Source organism: Pinus tabuliformis, chromosome 2_1, assembly GCF_031772625.1.
Source record: "Pinus tabuliformis cultivar Carrire ecotype Pingquan chromosome 2_1, CPIR1, whole genome shotgun sequence".
Lineage (NCBI taxonomy): Eukaryota > Viridiplantae > Streptophyta > Pinopsida > Pinales > Pinaceae > Pinus > Pinus tabuliformis.
The window spans coordinates 620,201,011-620,223,816 of NC_142299.1; the positions used below are offsets into that span (position 1 = coordinate 620,201,011).

At 33.5% G+C, this 22,806-nt stretch overlaps 1 protein-coding gene across 1 annotated transcript; it reads right to left on the bottom strand.

The window, feature by feature from the left end:
• Positions 1–5,681: 5,681 nt before the first annotated feature.
• LOC149202050 (acetylajmalan esterase 1-like) lies at positions 5,682–7,570 on the bottom strand. The gene is made up of 5 exons (XM_089401458.1): positions 7,294–7,570; positions 6,820–7,041; positions 6,584–6,732; positions 6,051–6,324; positions 5,682–5,959 (listed from the first exon to the last, which is right to left on the bottom strand). Exons 1-5 carry the CDS (start codon positions 7,568–7,570, stop codon positions 5,682–5,684), a joined length of 1,200 nt encoding a protein of 399 aa, XP_089257584.1.
• Positions 7,571–22,806: the final 15,236 nt, after the last annotated feature.

Below are 22,806 nucleotides of genomic sequence, written 5' to 3' on the forward strand. Positions count from 1 at the left end.
TTGGGCCCAAACCCAAGAGCCTCAACCCTCTAGAGATAACTTAGTGATTAACCAGTAACAAGCTTATCATTATCATTGCATCAATGTCAAATGACCTCGAGATGATGAGAGAGTGTGTGGTGATCTTGGGCTCATTGAAGGAGTTAAGGAGGTGGAAAACCTCCTAGAATCTCTCCCCGTTGTCTACTCCCAGCCCATACATGTAAATTACCCAAAAAATCCTCTGTTTCCTCCAATTAAACCATATTAGGTTACATGACATAGAAAAACATCTTTTACCCTTCTCACTAGGCATAATATAACAAAAATTATAAATAAATGTGAGAAAGACATAGTTCCAAAGATGGAGGATGACATTATGACCCTTATGATGCACCTATTTTTGAGCCTCATCAATTTTCATGGTACAATTTATTATGGTTTGACATATGTCTCAAACGGTGATATACAATTGTACGGATATACAGATGCAGATTGGGCAGGGAGCGTTGAAGACAAAAATAGTACTTCCGAAGGTTTCTTTAGCTCGGGATACTCTATGATTCGTGGATGAGTAGGAAGTAGAAATGTATTGCACTTAACACTGCTGAGGCAGATTATATTGCATCCATTCTAGCGAGTTGTGAAGTAGTGTGGCTTTGGGAGTTACTCACAAGACTATTTGATCAGGTGCTAGAACCGACTGTGATATATTGTGACAATCAAAGCTGTGTTAAGTTGATAGATAATCCAATTTTCCATGACAATTTGAAGTACATCGAGATCAAGTGCCAATTCATTCATGACATAGTGCAGAAGGGAGAAGTGAATCTCTAATATGTCTCTACTAATGAGCATATCATTGATATACTTAGAAAGCCTTTGTCCAGATAGTATTTTGTATACTTCAGGGACAATCTTGGACTTATTGAGAATGTTTGTCTCAGTGAGAGGGAGTGCTCATGAGATAACATCATGGATCGACATTCTTCCTATGTCAAGTATATTGACCCTAATTGGCGAGAATGGTCCAATAGAGGATAATTGTTCTTCTTTTGTAATGTATGTTGACACAAATTAAGAAGAATATTCCTGGAGCATGAGGATCAGTTAAAATAAGTCCCTAAATTACTTAGATAAAATGTGGCCTTTGGAGATTTACCATGCATGAAAGACATTGAACCGAATAATGGTGAACCAAGATTAGTCTGTATACCATATGCGAAAAAGACTGGAATTATGGTTACTAGTTGATGCTAAATGATGTACCATGTGTTAAGAGTATCAACCAAGATTTTGGTGAGGATATACCATAGGTCAGAGGTATTGACTAGAATTATTAATTGGTTGAGGTTGTTGATTTACCACATGTCAAAGATGTTTGACCAGATTATGGTAATTAGTGGATGCTATTGGTTTACCATGTGTCAAAATTGCTCACCTATTCATGGTAATAGAATAATGATGATGATTTTCTATAGCTTTCTGTTAGAGAATTTTGTCAACAAAATAACATCTGCGTAGTTATTACGAATACCTCCCTAGTTAAGAGGGAGTGCTGAATCTTGTAGCCATGGTTGGCCTTTATAATTTATATTTTATCCCTTGAAGTATATAATGTAGTTCTATGATATGTTCTTCATGTCATTTTTTCCCTTGAAAGAATTAATATAAGACACATTGTTCATGTCGATATCAAGAAAGAAATTTTGAAATTTTGAATTCTGATTTTTTGGCTCCAAATTTTTCAATTCGGTCCTCCTTAATGTCAAGTCTGCTCTAGTGAAGAGACACCCATTCATAGAGACAAAACATTATATATAGAGAACTTAACCTCCTCCACAAGTCACGATTCGATTTCTCACACAGGTAGAAATATTTTGGGCATCCAATCGAAGAAGAACGACAATGAAGAAGGAAAATAAGGACAAATTCACATCAAGAACATTTATCGATTTATATACGTTGAACATGTGACTTTCTAGGAAGTTTTTGGGTAACACGCCGGACTTCTAGGATGTAGGTCCAAAATTCTGGGCATAACATTTTGGGTAGCAGGGTCGAGTTTCTGGGCATATTCTAGGAGGATGAAATTCAGCCTAGGAAGATCCGAGAGGGCTGAAGTTGAAGGGAAATATTTTGACTTGATAAAAGGGTTGTTTGACTAGCTTTGACCATAACATTGTTGGTCAGTTTGACCTCATAGTTGACTAGCAATATTAGGAATATCTCTTGTTGAATTGAATAATTTATCTAAGTAAATTTTGCGCGGTTTTCCCAGGGTAAATATGTTCTCTTTGTGCATTCTGATATCTATTGTCCTTGTGAGTTGATGGTTGAATTTCCGAAGTATAACTTCTTAATGATAAAATTGAATTGTTAAAAGGAGATCTACATTATTAGAAGTAATTATCCGTATTTAATAAATTAGTGCTTGTATCTATTGCACTTGAAAAATAGACATGATCATGTCTCTATGGTCTTGGAAAAGTACTTCCAAAATTCCTTATGAGCTACACATATTGCTGCTTGTAATAGTTTCCAAGACCATGTTTTGCAAACAATTTATTCATTTATATCCTAGCATGTTTTTCATGTCATGATATATGGGAAATGGTAAACTTAAATATCATACTCAACATAAACTCAATGAAATTTTACTTGGCATCTAATGGTCTTGGTAAACATGTTACTTGGTAAATTTTCCATTTATTATTAAGGATCTGCATAAGGATATACAAATGCATGATTTGTATTCTAGCTTTGGTGCAAGAATGCAAATTTAGTCATATCCGTCTATATATGTTTGAATACAAATATACTGTGAATGAAGATTTTTTATTATTATAAACAATGGACAAGATTAAGGGCTAAAGACCAAATTTGAAAAGGGGTTTAACAGGTTTATAAAATCCATGGCTAAAGAGATGGAAATGACCAAGGATCAAATTTAAGGAGCTTAATTTATTTCGAGTTTGTGCCTATTTTTCATAGATATAAGGTTCTCACAATTAGGTTGTTATTCAAATTACATGCTTAATAAAAGGTGTTAGTTAGTTAGGGGGCGATTCTATGCAATGGTCTTGCTAAACAAGTTATATGATATCATTTCCACTTAATAACATGTAAATGGATGATTCACATTATAGCTGAGTGCAAACTTCATAACTTTTGTTATGTGTTTGCAATCATGATTAGATAACTGCGACAATGACATGATAAATTGTTGTGATTTTCTTGAAGGATATACTTTGTTGAAACTGTGCATATAGTTAATGCAAGACTCTATTCTATATCCTCAAATCAAAATTATGCTAATAAACCAAAAAGAAATAGCAAGTAGAAAATGTTTGTGCCAGTCAACATCATGGTAATGAGTCTAATGAAGTGGTAAAACATGACATGTGGCATCTCATCCACTGATTTGGATTTAAACAGGAACACCACAAATTACAGATATAACCATAAATACAAAGATGCAAAATCACCCTCAAAATTGGGGATATTTTAGAGAAGTTTGGTTGGCATGTATGCCATGCAAAATCATGCAAGAGAGGATCAATTATTGGTTGGCTCAAATCAAGGAGGTTCAAACTAGCCATAAACAAAAGAAAAGTCCGAGTTGTGTACATTGTGGTGGTCATTACTATATTGTTTCCATTGGTGGGACCCACGTTATTTATGCCATTAACACCAAAATTACTTCCATTGTTAGCACCCACAATAGGGTTGATACCTTCCATACTGGAAATAGGTTGGGGTTTTTTGGATGCCTAATCTGATAGGATTGGTGTGCATGAATTCAGACATTCATAGAAGTCTAAGCGACCTCTTGGAAGATGAAAACTAAGGGTTAAAAAACCATGTATTAATATGTAAACCTTGGGAATAGAATGCAATCAGATGAGTTATTCTTCTCACTCAAATTTAATTTCAATAAGCTACGTATTCGATTTTTAATTAATGGTAGCTTGAAACTCTATTATTAATTCTTCAATCTAAAAAAAAGTATTAAGAAATTTTCTCAAAACAATATAACTTAGATTAAAAATATAAAAAATAATGTGAAATCTATGAAAACTGAGAGTTCCAAAGTTCAAATCCCCTCGATTGTGACCATGTTTATGGAGAGGAGGATAGGCTACAAACCCCTAGAGGTTTACTAGTAGCTACTTGTAAAATGATCCTTGTAAGCCAATTCCTCTAGTTTTCCCATCTAGAAAGCACGATCCTTGTAAGCCAATTGTATTAGGGATTTCCCTAAGTTAAATTCAAGTGGAACAAAGAGAGGGAAAGGCCATTGATGACCACTATGATATCAATAATTGAATTTACAATCATGAGGTATACTATACCCAATCTCTAGCATACCAATATTATCCAAATCATTTTGATAACATATTGTAACATATCCAGCTGTCTAATTAAGCTACAATATAGATCATCGCATTAGATTTATAGGTAAATATATTTTTTCATTTGGAAATACTATTTTTCATTACAAAATAGTTAGAGTACCCATATACACTTTAATACATTTAACTAAATAAATATTCCTTATAATACAGGGTATAATAATAGTTACTACATGGGAAATTAAAATGAAATATATAGCTGGCCTTTTACCATACGAATCAATTATAATGAATATAATGAATTAATCATCCAATTAAAGGATATGCTTTATTTGAGAATGACCATGCTTGGTGTATCTCCATAGAGAAAACTAGTAATTGTTGACAAAATGAAAGATGATGTCATTTGACTTTGCAATGATGATTAATATATGAACAAGGATAGCATACTCTTGAGGATATGTCTACATGTTCGATTCCTTGGATTGATGACTTTCTTTTGGATTAATTTAAAAGAGTATTTAGCAGCTTTTAAGGTTGATTGTGGTTAAAGTATCAATGGCAAAATGAAATATAATATTTGCTAATAATATGATAACTAAACCACATTTATTTTGATTCTATTTCATATAAGTTTTTATTTCTAAGATATAAACCACTGTATTCAAAATTTTATTGATTTATACTTGATTAACTAGAAGGAATAATTATTATAATTAGATCTACGGATATCCAAATCCAATAAATACTATATTCAATTCTTAATGTAATATAACATTGTAATGATTTGAAATAATTATTTTTTTATTCTTAAAATTAACAAAGAACCAACTTATTTTATCCCAAAAAATAACAAAATGTAAATAAAAAAATGTAACTCAAATTAAAAAACATAAAAAATAAATAATAATTTAAACAATAATATAATTTAAATAAAAAATATAACTCAAATTTAAAAGCGTTATAATAATTTTTTATTTCAGAATACCAATATACAATTAAAAATATTATTATTATAAAAAATCCGCCATTGAAATACAAATGAAAGAAATAGGGACTCAAATTAAATATTATTATTATAAAAAATCCCCCATTGAAATACAAATGAAAGAAATAGGGACTCAAATTCAAAAGTCCTATTGAGATTTGACATTCAATGCAGAATACATATTAATAGCGAATACAAAATATTAACTGGTGGCTGCATCACAAAGGCGACATTCAATGCAGAATACATATTAATAGCGAATACAAAATATTAACTGGTGGCTGCATCACAAAGGCCATTACCAGAGATTTGACATATTTCACTCCAGAATACATATAAACCGCCATTACAAAACATTCTCATAAGGTGGTTCCCTGGTGGCTGGCTGCATCACAAAGGCCATTATCAGAGATTTTCATCATGTCACTGAAAGGTGGCTGAGTATATTGGGCTTTGTTGATGATGAATTGTGAAATAATTTTGTATGCGGCTTCAGTGAAATGTATTCCATCCCAACTGATGGCTCTTTCTGGATTTGAGCATGCTAACACTCCTGGTGTCCCACACGTATGCATGATATCAAAATTAAAAAGTTCTCCAGTTCCACAGCAAGACTGAAATGTATTAGCGGTAAAACCTGCATCATTTCAACATTGTCATTACACTACACTAATCCAATCCAAAATGTATATGAGTTTATTAACCGAATCCAAAATTTCCGTACGTACCGTATGCTGCATGGTTCTTGATTATTTCCATAAACATATTATAGTAGTCCGCATACACCAATATGGCGTGTGGATATTGAATCCTTAGCTGCTCTAGTGTCTCCTGCAACGCTGTGTTATGATCCTGGGAGAGTTGGTTATATGATGCTAGGCATCCATTTTCATCATAATCGGAGTTCCTCGGATAAGGGTCTAGAGTAAGTATGGCGGGCAAACATCCCAGAGGTGGCATTCCTTGGACAAATATGTACTGGGCTCCTTCTTCTATCAATGCCTGCACTCAATTCCAATTCCATTTTAATATAAAAAATTTTCCAAAAAAAGAAAAACTCATTCACCGCAACGCATGTCATCGTCTAAATAAAAGAAAACCGAATCATTCACCGCAATGCATGTCATCGTCTAAATAAAAGAAAACCGACAACGCATGTCATCGTCTAAATAAAAGAAAACCGTAATTATGTTATGAGAGGGTTATTGATATGGAGAAAGAAATAAGACATATCAAGTGGGGTTTAATTAAAATCAATTACCTGTATAGCTTTCTGAATCTTGGCTATGATAAGAGGAGTAAAGCCCCTTATCTCATCCGATGGCGAGGACGTAAAGGTGGAGTCTAGATAGTCGTTGAGACCGAATCCACCCATCACATATAACGCTCTTGAGAAATGAACTTGGCAATCTGTTGACCAAATATATGTTTTAGAACCGTCTGGAAGCATAACCCTAAGTAAAATTTTACATAATTGAAATGATACTATGATTATACCCAAATTAGCTCTGCAGGTGAAATTTTTCAACTGGTGGAACCATCTGATTTGCGTATCTAGAGATAATGGTGTCTGCGGGAAGATGAGTCTGTCATTTAAGAAGGAATTGTCCAATGCAGTGGCACCCGCAACGGCAAAGTTAACTCCGTTTTTTCTCTCCGCCAGCTCCATGTCGATCAGTCCAATAGAAGGCCGGAGGAAATTAAATCCTAGCGAACTGGCTGAAAAATACACAACAAGAGGACAGGAAATTAAATCCTAGTGCACTGGCTGAAAAATACACAACAAGAAGAGGAGAGGAAATTAAATCCCAGTGCACTGGCTGAAAAATACACAAGAAGAAGAGGAGAGGAAATTAAATCCTAGTGCACTGGCTGAAAAATACACAATATACAAGTGATCATGAGTACTATGCAATATTTTACACCCAAGAGGCATGTATATGGAATTGGATGATGGGTGGTAATTATTACCCAAAAAGTCAATGACGAGACGTCCATCTGAAGCACGACCGGCGGGGAGGCCAAAGAAGGTTTTTCCATATGGAAGAGAGCGAAAATGAAGGTTGTAAGGAGGTGAAGCCATGTCCGCGTTTCCAGTATCAGCGAATGAATCTCCGAAACTGTAAATTGCTGCAAAACAAGATCGCCCTGAGGCTGTGTCGTCTGTGTCTGCTGCTGCTGCTCCCACATGAAGGAGCATCACCAACGCCAACAACAATCTCATCATCAGGCTATTCCTCATCATCATCTCTTCTCTTCTTAATCACTTAATATCTGTTCTTCCACACTCTTAAGCACGTATCATCTTCAAAGTGCGTTCAATGTGGTCCTTATAAAGATAAATAAATTTTGCAGTGGTGCTTTTGTAATTTTGCACTGCTATATTTAGATCATGCACATGCATAACGACGACGATCATGGAACGTAATTAGAATTTTTAATTTACGTGTAATTAGAATTTTTAATTTATGTGTAATTTTTAATTTTGTAATTTATGTGTAATCTTGCACTGCTATATTTAGATCAGGTACATGCATAACGACGATCATGGACCGTAATTAGAATTTTTTTACTACAATATTTTCCAATTAATCCTTCTCAAACTGCACTCGACGTTGTGTTGTTACTACAATATTTTCCAATTAATCCTCAAACTGCAGTCGACGCTGTGTTGTTTTCACTTCTCTAAAGATTCATTCATTCACTTGCAGTTGCCAGTGTTGTTTTTACTTCTAAATTTACCATGCTTCCGCTGCCTATTTATTTCTTTAGATCCGACGTGCATGGATCCAGTGATACTCTTACTTCTAATTTTACACGGTTACTTCCAACGTGCATGCATCTAATGGGCTATTTATTTTCCCACTTTTATTCACTCTTCTAATTTTACACTGCCTCTATGGGCTATTTATTTTTCCTTTTTTACTCACTCTTCTGATTTTACATTGCCATTTTTCCATTTTTACTCACTTTTCTAATTTTACACTGCCTCTATGGGTTATTTATTTTTCCATTTTTACTCACTTTTCTAATTTTACACTGCCTCTGTGGGTTATTTTTAGAGATAATGTGCACAGATCTAGATTAGTTTTCCACAGCCTTTTACTAAATATCTATATTTATTTTCCACAGCTTTTTACTTCTAACTTTGCTAAACCCTGCTTTTTCTTTTTCTTTTAATTCTAACCTTGATAAACAGAGAGCTATTTTTAGAGTTTAAAATAAAACATATAGTATTTACGAGTGTTTATATTTACTTTCCAGATACATAATTATAATATTACTCGTGACTAGTAGTTAACTTTTTTGTTGTCTTAAGTTAAATATTTCTTGGCTTGAAACCATATTGCTAATTATGCCTTATTAGTCCTTGCCTGGGACTAATAGCGATGGATCCATCGTTGACCATACATTAACCAGTCTTTTGACCAAAAAAAATTATCCACTATCAAAGTTTATCTCTGCAAATATTGGTGTAAGAAATTTATAACCAAAGTTGTGAATTGGAGGTCTTATTGCACGCTTCACGTGCCCCGATGCAAATGAACTATGAACTTTAAAATCTTTCCCTATCTTAATTATTTGATCTATTTGATATTTTCAATTTACATAAATGTTTACTTTAAAATCTTTCGTATCTCAATTATTTGATCTGGCTATATGACTAAGGACACCGTAAAAAATGCATTTGCATAAAATAATTTTTATATTATTATATTAATTGAAAATAAATATTATTGGGCGTTAGATAAAATTTACAAGTGTATGAGCTACGAATGTAAGGTGAAATAACGAAGTTATATTAATAATAATAAAATTTGAATAAGAGGCTTTGTCATCTATGAAGCTTCCCACAACTGCTAAAACAACAATTTGTGGCTCCTCCCTTCGCTTTTGGGGTTGGGTCTTCCCACAACAATTCTTCGCTTTTGGATGGGGATGAACAGAGTTGGGTCTAGTACTCGATCTTCAAGTGCAGTTTTTTCTTTGTGATGCAGATAACCCCAATTAATTAGTCATAGTAGCTTCCAGAAGACAATTTCTGTAATTTCCGCTGGTTTTGAACATCAAATAACCTTGTTCTTCGGTGTGGTTTTTACGCTCTTTCCAGTGCAGATGCAGATAGAGTAACAGTTTTAGCAGCACTACCAGCAATTGCATTTACTCGAGGAGAAGTGAGGATGTAGATAGAGTAACAGTTTTAGCAGCACTACCAATAGTTTCATTTTCTCGAGGGGAAGCACCGAGAAGTAAAGTAGTAGAGGTCAAAGCATTCCATAACCCATTTACCAAGTTGAACCAGTATCCAAGGTTGAATAGAACAAACTCATAATAGAACACTCTCCAGAAAGGGCGGAATAAGAGTTGGTTTGTCTGTTCTTGAACTTCCAATATTTTCTTTTGAATTTTCATGAATATTGATGCATTATAAATTAATACTGAAGTCTGTTTATGTTTGATTTAAAATTTACTTATGTTTTCTCTTGAATTTTTAGTGTTTAATTTTCAAATTTCTGTCTAAGTTTAGTCTAAAATTTATTCATATTTGCTTTACTGTCTAAAATTGATTGATATTTGCTTTACTGTCTATGTTTGGTCTAAAATTCATTCACGTTTTCTTTTGAGTTTTGGAATTTTCAAGAATATGGGAGGATTCTTTGCTTTACTGTCTATGTTTGGTCTAAAATTTATTCACGTTTTCTTTTGAATTTTGGAATTTTCAAGAATATGGGAGGATTCTTTGCTTTACTGTCTACGTTTGGTCTAAAATATATTCACGTTTTCTTTTGAATTTTGGAATTTTCAAGAATATGGGAGGATTCAAATTTCCAAGAATATTGGAGTATTAAATTATGTCTGTGTTTCTCTAAAATTAACTCATGTTTGGCTTCAGAATTTTATTAAATAATTTGTTGAAATACAAACATTTTTCATTCAATTCAAATTTACTTATGTTTGGCTCCAGAATTTTATTAAATAATTTGTTGAAATACAAACATTTTTCATTTAATTCTTTGCTTAATTATAATATTCTTCTTATAATTCCAGGATTAGGCTTAAAAAAATTGATATACATGTAAACTCAAAAGCCACAACTTCAAAATCTTTAATAAAAAATATTATACAAAACTCGACTCAAGCATATTCACAACGCTGCATGCACTGTGATTTAAATGAAAAGAATTTTAACTTCAATATCCTTAATAAAACGTGTTAGCCGAAACTCAACTAAATCAATCATATTTACAAAGTTGAATTCACTCTGATTTAAATGAAAATAAATTTAATTTGGCCCCCTAAAACAACAATTGTAACTCAAAAATTAACACTCTTGAAAAACCAGTTTCAATTTACAATCGCAACTCAAAAAATAACACTCTTGAAAAACCTGTTTTAGTTTACGCCTAGCCTCTCCTTCAGGTCTAAAACTTCCTTCATATGATCCAGGTACTTCAGGTGTCTTCTGCACATTTGTTTCTTCCTTTTTATACATTTCCTTTTTTCTAACCTTTTATGTACATTTTTTTTCCATTTCCTTTTTTTCAAACTTCTATTTATACCTGCCATTTCCTTTTGTCCAACCTGTAACAAATGCCTTTTTTTTCCATTTCTTTTTTTCGCACTTCTATTTATACCTGCTCGATTACTATATCTAAAGGGGCATCAACAGAGCAGTTGGTTGATTAGGCAGTTGCTATGGCTGATGATGCAGTAGCTATGGCACAAAAATGATTTGGTTATTTATGTTTTTCTTTCATGATGTTCGAGCCAACAGTGGTTTGCATCCCTGTCCACCTGTTTCAATGGTGCTTTGCATGGATGCCCATGTGTCAATCCATACTTTTTCCGTTAAATAACAAGATATCCGTGGTGTGATATGTTGGGGGGTTATAATCCAAGATAGTGGCTCCATTTAATAGACCATTCCAATAAGTTCAAGAATTCAAAAATCAATGCTGACTTGGAACATTTTTATAAAATTCATTTATATACATTGATTTTATATTAAAATAACCCTCTCATAATATTCAAAGTATCTTAGTAAATACTGAAAACAAGTGACGTGATTATATCAATTCATCCTCATGCCGTGAACGCATTGTTCATGAATGGTAGAAATATACTAATAAGTAGAGGACCAATGTCCTTGGGATTCCCCATTGGTTAATGTAATCGCACAGTGCATTGGGATTACTTATAAAAATATATATTTTTCAATATAAAATATTATTTTTATGATTTCGTGAATTTTTAAATATTTTATTATTGTTATTTTTGTTTTTGTTTTATTAGGGAAATTGGAGAGTATTGGATTCTAATTACAGTTCGTTAATTATTATAGTTTTTGTCTTTTAAATTATATATATAATTATATAAATATTTTGAAATTTTATTTACATTAAAAATTAAAGTAATTTAAATCAAATATTATATATATATATATATATATATATATATATATATATATATATAACTTAACTTTATAACTCCACTTATTTAGTAAAAATGAAATGCATAATTATACATTTTTTTGTGTTACATATAATATAGTCAAATATATTGAAATTCATTGAAAGATTAAGTATATATAATTTTTTTAGTGTAAAATCTTTTATATTTTATGATGTTATTGGTTTTATTGAAGTTTGAACATAATAAATTGTAATATGTTGTTTCCTAAAAAATGGATGATGTAAAGAATTAATATTTAATATCAAAAACTTGTACAAATAATGTAAAAAATTTAAGAATTTCTAACTTAAAAATATTGTAAAAGATTTAAGAATTCCCAAGTTAAAAATATCCAGATCAATTACATAATTGCAAAATCAATAAAAACACTACTCTTTTCTTCAAAACACTGCACTGCATTATGAATAATGAAAAATGTCTTATAGTTTAGGTGGTGAACATCTTTGCTAGTTTTTAAATCTGAATTAAGTCTTAAAAATATTTATATTTTTATGTGTAGTAGCATGCATCTATTTTAACTATTATATTATTTAATGTTAATAAAGATAAAATAAAATTATATATCCATTTTAACCATTATATTATTTAATCATTATATTATTTAATCTTAATAAAGATAAAAAAAATTAAACAAAATATTTTGTTCACATAAATATATATAAACTTTTATTAAAAAAAAAACAAAAACAAAAACAAAACCATTATTTTTCATTGTGCCTAAAAAGTAGGAAACTTTTCCCTAGCATTCCAATAAAACCATGGAAGAGATCTCCCAATGCACTAAGCTTGATATATAAAGCTTTTATTATATAATTTTATATGCTTTTATTATATAATTTTATTTTATTTTAAATATATATTTATACGTTTGGGAAAAATATTAAAAATACACATATGTGTGACTAAGACATATGCACTGAAACCATGGAAGAGATCTCCCAATGCACTAAGCTTGATATATAAAGCTTTTATTATATAAATTTATATGCTTTTATTATATGCTTTTATTTTATTTTAAATATATATTTATAGGTTTGGGAAAAATATTAAAAATACACATATGTGTGACTAAGACATATGCACTGAAGAATAAGACATCAAATTTTTCTCACCATAATATTCAAAATATGTCAATAAATATTGAAATCTGTTTCAGCTAATCAGTAGGTCTAACTAAAACAAAATCCATAGGTTTCGAATAAAACCCAATTGCATATTAAATTCCGCACATCACCATCGATTTGACAGCTCTAGGTGAACTATTTCAGTTTCATTTCAAATCGGACAGTATACAATCCATTTGTGTTGTCCTTGCAGACCCGGCAGGGACTACCGCCACGGCAGTGGCTCCTTGTTAACAATATACGTTTAGAAATATTATAAAATATTTGGAATTAATAGATTTTGGAAAATATCGTAGAATGAGTGATGATATTGAACTTATATCTATAGATCACATTCTATGCATTCTGGGAATGTCGAAGGAAATTTTCATTGAATGACTTCATTGATGTAAGCTTTTTAACAACTATCAAAGGATGACTTAGAGTATATAAATCGATGCGATGCAAATAAAGACGAAGAAATGTTGACAATGAAATCACCTATTTTAACAACTCTCTTTCTTAAATATTTTTATATGGTGCATTACATTTAATGATTTTACAATTTTATGTTGTATAAATGGAAGTGAGAAAGTTTGATCTGTGCGTTAAGTTTCACCTCCCAATCATAGATATTTAATTAGGATATCCTCTTAAACTATTTCGAAATCTTTTATTATGTAATTTATTATTTTAAATCTAAAGTTATCAGCATAGTGCTCAAAACAATGTTGACAATGAAATCACCTATTTTAACAACTCTCTTTCTTAAATATTTTTATATGGTGCATTACATTTAATGATTTTACAATTTTATGTTGTATAAATGGAAGTGAGCAAGTTTGATCTGTGCGTTAAGTTTCACCTCCCAATCATAGATATTTAATTAGGATATCCTCCTAAACTATTTCGAAATCTTTTATTATGTAGTTTATTATTTTAAATCTAAAGTTATCAGCATAGAGCTCAAAACTTGTGGAAATAATTAATTAGACATAAAGTAAACATAATACCTCTTTCAACTCCCCTACCATCATCTTTGGCAATTTCTCCCAGTAATAAGCAGTTGATTCTAAAGCTCATTGATTCAAGTTATCCCTATAACGTGGGCAAGGATTTCCTCTATTACTCTAATTTTGAGTCCCCACGCTATAGTTGTAAATAGGAAAAACTTATAGGTGAAACCCTATAGATTATCCACCCTCCATCTTGAAAAATTTGACACACTTCAGGGTTGCCCCAAAGTTGTTTGAAGGTGACAGGTTCATGTTGGATAGTTGAACTTCCCATTGTGCAAAAGATTGATGTATCATATTAAATAGTGGTAGCAATATGCTATGAACACCAATAGCAGTATCAAACAATAATAGTAATAATGGAAACATTGACAACATTCATGTAATGAGGAAGATGAGGGTTAGTAATTTCCAAATAAGGTATCAATGCCAAAAATAAAATTTAGTGACTTCTAGAGTGTTGTGTCATAATGGACCTTAGTGTGCTAGAGATTATGGAAGATATAGTTGATTATGAGGGTGAAGTGATTAGAAGATTAGCAATGTAATAGTCAGGAGAATTACCCCATGTTCCCCCTCCCACTCCTCCCAACTAATGGAACATGTTGTCCTTGCAATGAAAAATAAATTAGGAAGGTACTAAAGTAGTTTCAATCATGAAAAAGTACTAAAGTAATTGTGAAAAAGGTTTCTAGTCTTTTCCATTCCCAAGGAGATCAACTTGACCCACTTGTGTATCTAGGCACCTAGGGCTTGAGAAGTTAGGAAACTTATACAATAATTGAACCCTAGCGACCAACCAAATTTATCCTGTCTTCTGTGTGCGACCGAGCTTCTAGCCTCGAAAGACCAATTTTTGTCTTCAAAAGTTTTTCTTTCTATCCTCGATCTGTCTGAGCTCTCTATTTAATAGCTAGAACTGGTACAAATTCATTTTATTTTGCTTGATTTCTTTAGATTTTCTGTCCTTCATTGGGAGAGGGTTTTTGACTTGTACTAGGCATTGATCTTCTTGTTTTTTCTGATCTATTGGATCTATTTATTTATTTTTCTGTTAGCTGCCGATCTTTGCTAGATCTTAGCCATTTCTTATGCATTGGTTGGGATCTTCCATTTCTTGTGTCCTCCCATAAGTTCAGTCTCTTCTGGGGGGTGCTAGCTGGGATGGATCGATCTCTACGGAAAAGGAGGTGGATTTACTTTAGGGATACTCTCTTCCTTTTCCTCTTCAAGTTCTTAAGGTGGAGATGGAGGTTGGTTATCTTCAAGTTCCCTTTTGGACCTAAGGTTGATTTCTTAGATCTCCATAGCATAGGAACAGTAAGATGTCTCTCCAATGTAGACTTGTTGTGCTTGCTCATTATTCGGGTTCAGATTAGGTTGAGCATGCATCTGAGGTTGCTTGGTTGGAGCGGGATGAGTGATTTGTGGTTGAGGTGGAGGTGAAGCAGTAAAGTAGGAGGTTGGTTAAGTTGAGGCCTCCACCCATGTGATGGGTTATTCCATTTAGGAGGTTGGGAAACATATGGCTGAAATGGTTAATTGACATGTTGGGGAGGATATTGAGGGGCATCAAGCCAAGGAGGAGGTGTGGAACGTGATGGATGAGGGGAATAGTACTATGGTGGAAAGGGTGCATTCTGGTAGGGATGGTATTAAGAGTAAGATGCACCTTGCATGCCCTGCTGGTATGGACGAGGTCCTTGAGGCCTCCTTTGATTTATAAAGCAGAGTTGCTCAGCCCCACCTTCCGCCCCTTCGTATACAACTTTTAAACAAATAAAATAAGGGTATTTATCTGTGGCATGGTTCTCCTCACAGATTGAGGAGACCTGTACAACATGTAATGGGCATTCATTTCTGGGTTTCCTTTTAGTTCATTTAGGGCATAAAATAACTAGGGCTCTCTCTGCTTCCTTTGGTTTCCTCTTCATTTGCATGGTATCCATTTGCAAAGAAAAGGCACATAAATTTCACTTTTAAAGTCTTCCAACATGTTCCTAATCTCATTCTTGATGGATGTTGTGGAAGGGGAGGAATTGATCAAGCCTTGACTAGCCCTACCCTTCTTTCTATTGGCCCTAGAGGGAATTTTGAACAATGCTTTGATGCCGTCATAGGATAAATGATAGATATCTGCCCGAGACAACATGTTGATGTTTTCCAGCATGTCCTCCCTAATCCCTCAAAGAAGAACTAGCTTGAGTGATTCAGGATCAAGGGTGCATCTGGCCCTCCTATAACTGAGTTGAAATCTCTCCTCATAGTCTTCCAAGGATTCATCATGTCCAAGAGTCATTCTAAATATTTATTCCTTGGTTTATTTGGACCTACAGTAGTCCCTACACTTGTCATTAAAAGCTTGTTGAATTTGAGCCTAGGTAGTGGCGTTATCCCCAGGCAGACCCATAAACCAGCCCAAGGCTGCATCCTTAAGGGTAGATGGGAATAAATTCAACTTCTGGTCATTAGAGGCATAGTCATAGGTCCTACAGGTAACGACAAATTTAAACATAAAGGTATCAAGATCCTTAGAGGCTAATCCATGAAAGTGTGGAATGGAATTAGGGCCGATATTCTCCATTCTAGCCTCTCCACTAGTCTCTATGATAGGGAAAAAAATCATTGTTCCTATTTCCAGCCATGGTTTGGGTAGGTGAAGTGGGTACTTCTCCTTCCCGAATAGGTTCTTCAAATATCTCAGGTTTCTCACCTAGAGGGTCTTCTAACACCCCTAGAGTCAGAGAGGGAAGCTCGCAGTCACCGGAGAAGAGTGAAGGTTGACTACTTGAGGGGGTGGGGGTGTTCGGTAAGAATTTTCCTTGGGTATCTCTATTCCTACGAGGTATGAAAGGAATTTTTCTCTTTTGTTTTTATGTTGCTTTTTCAAAACTGTATGTAAAACATAAAACAATGTTGAAGCATATATAACATCTACCTAGACACCTCCCCGACAATGACGCAAGAAAGTGGTGAGACCTGGTATTGCACCAAGAGTTCTGCAACTCCCAAGGGCTCCTCAACTCTATTTATCAACCGAAGGTTCGTACACACTTCGAGGTGAGAATGCTATATACACAGTAGATGGGATTCTACTCATGCCACCCTCAATTAGGAAATTTGATCAATAGTTCTCCAAGACCATTCTTCCTACTGAATTAGAAGGAAAAATAACTAATGAAGGTGCAACTTAGAACCTACCTTTAATGATCAAAAGGAAAATTCTTTTTGAACTTCAACTTGTAAATGTTATTGAATCAATTCATGAAAATATAAGAGCTACACTACTTGTAGATAAGGAACTACATTATCTTGCAATCAACCATCTAGCTACCAAATACACTTGCAGACAAGAAGCTAACCCACCAAATTATAACTCAAGATTCCATTTATCATCTATATAGCTCACACTTGCATATATACCAATGTTTTATTTGTGCCAAATCTGTAATAAAGAAAGTCATGCTATCTTATTTTGCAGTAAAGGAAAATGATGGTTGGAGTGGCTTAGGTGCTTCCCTTGATCATTGAGTCACAGTTGGGGGCCAACCTACTTCTAAACTAAGTCCAAATTGCATAAAAGGTCAAAATAAGTGGAGAAAGAGGACGCTACATGTATGTTATAGAAGGCTGCGACAGGTACCCTATATTGCTACTTGAAGGCCTGTAATTCTATAGGAAGGTTGCCGAGAAGATTTAGGAGGTAGGAATGATGGGTTCCAGGGATGGAAAGGTGGATGGAGGTTGAGGTAAATGGATTAAACTTGACCAACACCCCTATCCAAGTTCAAATCCTTTCGAAGGCCTGTTTTGAACTAGGAGAGCTTCTCACGGTGATCTAAGAGGCTGATCTCAAGAACATAACTTTGAAGATAGAATTTGAGCTTCATAAAAGATGCCGAGGAAGTCCAAGATGGATGTGGTGAAAGGCCCCTTTCTTGAAGATACAAATATCCCTGCAACATCACATGCATATACCCTTTCATCATTGAAAAATGAAACAACTAATAGTGGAAAGGATGAGTTGAATTTAAATGTGATCTAATCTGTGTCAAAAACTCCGATCCAGTCAATGAATCAACTCCTAAGCTATATTAAGCCCATGAAAAACAATATGAATAACATAGACCTTCTTCCAAGAAATCATAAACATAGTATTTTTGGACTGTGATTGTAGATCCTTCCATTCGTGCTCCCATGGGAGAGATGAGATAGAGGTCACAATCACAAGATTTTTAAGGGTTATTTTCTAATGAAATGCAGAAAACTAATAAACACTTTGAACTAAAAAGAAATACCAATACACAAGAGGGGCCTAAGCCATTGGGTTTGGGCCCAAACCCAAGAGCCTCAACCCTCTAGAGATAACTTAGTGATTAACCAGTAACAAGCTTATCATTATCATTGCATCAATGTCAAATGACCTCGAGATGATGAGAGAGTGTGTGGTGATCTTGGGCTCATTGAAGGAGTTAAGGAGGTGGAAAACCTCCTAGAATCTCTCCCCGTTGTCTACTCCCAGCCCATACATGTAAATTACCCAAAAAATCCTCTGTTTCCTCCAATTAAACCATATTAGGTTACATGACATAGAAAAACATCTTTTACCCTTCTCACTAGGCATAATAAAACAAAAATTATAAATAAATGTGAGAAAGACATAGTTCCAAAGATGGAGGATGACATTATGACCCTTATGATGCACCTATTTTTGAGCCTCATCAATTTTCATGGTACAATTTATTATGGTTTGACATATGTCTCAAACGGTGATATACAATTGTACGGATATACAGATGCAGATTGGGCAGGGAGCGTTGAAGACAAAAATAGTACTTCCGAAGGTTTCTTTAGCTCGGGATACTCTATGATTCGTGGATGAGTAGGAAGTAGAAATGTATTGCACTTAACACTGCTGAGGCAGATTATATTGCATCCATTCTAGCGAGTTGTGAAGTAGTGTGGCTTTGGGAGTTACTCACAAGACTATTTGATCAGGTGCTAGAACCGACTGTGATATATTGTGACAATCAAAGCTGTGTTAAGTTGATAGATAATCCAATTTTCCATGACAATTTGAAGTACATCGAGATCAAGTGCCAATTCATTCATGACATAGTGCAGAAGGGAGAAGTGAATCTCTAATATGTCTCTACTAATGAGCATATCATTGATATACTTAGAAAGCCTTTGTCCAGATAGTATTTTGTATACTTCAGGGACAATCTTGGACTTATTGAGAATGTTTGTCTCAGTGAGAGGGAGTGCTCATGAGATAACATCATGGATCGACATTCTTCCTATGTCAAGTATATTGACCCTAATTGGCGAGAATGGTCCAATAGAGGATAATTGTTCTTCTTTTGTAATGTATGTTGACACAAATTAGGAAGAATATTCCTGGAGCATGAGGATCAGTTAAAATAAGTCCCTAAATTACTTAGATAAAATGTGGCCTTTGGAGATTTACCATGCATGAAAGACATTGAACCGAATAATGGTGAACCAAGATTAGTCTGTATACCATATGCGAAAAAGACTGGAATTATGGTTACTAGTTGATGCTAAATGATGTACCATGTGTTAAGAGTATCAACCAAGATTTTGGTGAGGATATACCATAGGTCAGAGGTATTGACTAGAATTATTAATTGGTTGAGGTTGTTGATTTACCACATGTCAAAGATGTTTGACCAGATTATGGTAATTAGTGGATGCTATTGGTTTACCATGTGTCAAAATTGCTCACCTATTCATGGTAATAGAATAATGATGATGATTTTCTATAGCTTTCTGTTAGAGAATTTTGTCAACAAAATAACATCTGCGTAGTTATTACGAATACCTCCCTAGTTAAGAGGGAGTGCTGAATCTTGTAGCCATGGTTGGCCTTTATAATTTATATTTTATCCCTTGAAGTATATAATGTAGTTCTATGATATGTTCTTCATGTCATTTTTTCCCTTGAAAGAATTAATATAAGACACATTGTTCATGTCGATATCAAGAAAGAAATTTTGAAATTTTGAATTCTGATTTTTTGGCTCCAAATTTTTCAATTCGGTCCTCCTTAATGTCAAGTCTGCTCTAGTGAAGAGACACCCATTCATAGAGACAAAACATTATATATAGAGAACTTAACCTCCTCCACAAGTCACGATTCGATTTCTCACACAGGTAGAAATATTTTGGGCATCCAATCGAAGAAGAACGACAATGAAGAAGGAAAATAAGGACAAATTCACATCAAGAACATTTATCGATTTATATACGTTGAACATGTGACTTTCTAGGAAGTTTTTGGGTAACAGGCCGGACTTCTAGGATGTAGGTCCAAAATTCTGGGCATAACATTTTGGGTAGCAGGGTCGAGTTTCTGGGCATATTCTAGGAGGATGAAATTCAGCCTAGGAAGATTCGAGAGGGCTGAAGTTGAAGGGAAATATTTTGACTTGATAAAAGGGTTGTTTGACTAGCTTTGACCATAACATTGTTGGTCAGTTTGACCTCATAGTTGACTAGCAATATTAGGAATATCTCTTGTTGAATTGAATAATTTATCTAAGTAAATTTTGCCCGGTTTTCCCAGGGTAAATATGTTCTCTTTGTGCATTCTGATATCTATTGTCCTTGTGAGTTGATGGTTGAATTTCCGAAGTATAACTTCTTAATGATAAAATTGAATTGTTAAAAGGAGATCTACATTATTAGAAGTAATTATCCGTATTTAATAAATTAGTGCTTGTATCTATTGCACTTGAAAAATAGACATGATCATGTCTCTATGGTCTTGGAAAAGTACTTCCAAAATTCCTTATGAGCTACACATATTGCTGCTTGTAATAGTTTCCAAGACCATGTTTTGCAAACAATTTATTCATTTATATCCTAGCATGTTTTTCATGTCATGATATATGGGAAATGGTAAACTTAAATATCATACTCAACATAAACTCAATGAAATTTTACTTGGCATCTAATGGTCTTGGTAAACATGTTACTTGGTAAATTTTCCATTTATTATTAAGGATCTGCATAAGGATATACAAATGCATGATTTGTATTCTAGCTTTGGTGCAAGAATGCAAATTTAGTCATATCCGTCTATATATGTTTGAATACAAATATACTGTGAATGAAGATTTTTTATTATTATAAACAATGGACAAGATTAAGGGCTAAAGACCAAATTTGAAAAGGGGTTTAACAGGTTTATAAAATCCATGGCTAAAGAGATGGAAATGACCAAGGATCAAATTTAAGGAGCTTAATTTATTTCGAGTTTGTGCCTATTTTTCATAGATATAAGGTTCTCACAATTAGGTTGTTATTCAAATTACATGCTTAATAAAAGGTGTTAGTTAGTTAGGGGGCGATTCTATGCAATGGTCTTGCTAAACAAGTTATATGATATCATTTCCACTTAATAACATGTAAATGGATGATTCACATTATAGCTGAGTGCAAACTTCATAACTTTTGTTATGTGTTTGCAATCATGATTAGATAACTGCGACAATGACATGATAAATTGTTGTGATTTTCTTGAAGGATATACTTTGTTGAAACTGTGCATATAGTTAATGCAAGACTCTATTCTATATCCTCAAATCAAAATTATGCTAATAAACCAAAAAGAAATAGCAAGTAGAAAATGTTTGTGCCAGTCAACATCATGGTAATGAGTCTAATGAAGTGGTAAAACATGACATGTGGCATCTCATCCACTGATTTGGATTTAAACAGGAACACCACAAATTACAGATATAACCATAAATACAAAGATGCAAAATCACCCTCAAAATTGGGGATATTTTAGAGAAGTTTGGTTGGCATGTATGCCATGCAAAATCATGCAAGAGAGGATCAATTATTGGTTGGCTCAAATCAAGGAGGTTCAAACTAGCCATAAACAAAAGAAAAGTCCGAGTTGTGTACATTGTGGTGGTCATTACTATATTGTTTCCATTGGTGGGACCCACGTTATTTATGCCATTAACACCAAAATTACTTCCATTGTTAGCACCCACAATAGGGTTGATACCTTCCATACTGGAAATAGGTTGGGGTTTTTTGGATGCCTAATCTGATAGGATTGGTGTGCATGAATTCAGACATTCATAGAAGTCTAAGCGACCTCTTGGAAGATGAAAACTAAGGGTTAAAAAACCATGTATTAATATGTAAACCTTGGGAATAGAATGCAATCAGATGAGTTATTCTTCTCACTCAAATTTAATTTCAATAAGCTACGTATTCGATTTTTAATTAATGGTAGCTTGAAACTCTATTATTAATTCTTCAATCTAAAAAAAAGTATTAAGAATTTTTCTCAAAACAATATAACTTAGATTAAAAATATAAAAAATAATGTGAAATCTATGAAAACTGAGAGTTCCAAAGTTCAAATCCCCTCGATTGTGACCATGTTTATGGAGAGGAGGATAGGCTACAAACCCCTAGAGGTTTACTAGTAGCTACTTGTAAAATGATCCTTGTAAGCCAATTCCTCTAGTTTTCCCATCTAGAAAGCACGATCCTTGTAAGCCAATTGTATTAGGGATTTCCCTAAGTTAAATTCAAGTGGAACAAAGAGAGGGAAAGGCCATTGATGACCACTATGATATCAATAATTGAATTTACAATCATGAGGTATACTATACCCAATCTCTAGCATACCAATATTATCCAAATCATTTTGATAACATATTGTAACATATCCAGCTGTCTAATTAAGCTACAATATAGATCATCGCATTAGATTTATGGGTAAATATATTTTTTCATTTGGAAATACTATTTTTCATTACAAAATAGTTAGAGTACCCATATACACTTTAATACATTTAACTAAATAAATATTCCTTATAATACAGGGTATAATAATAGTT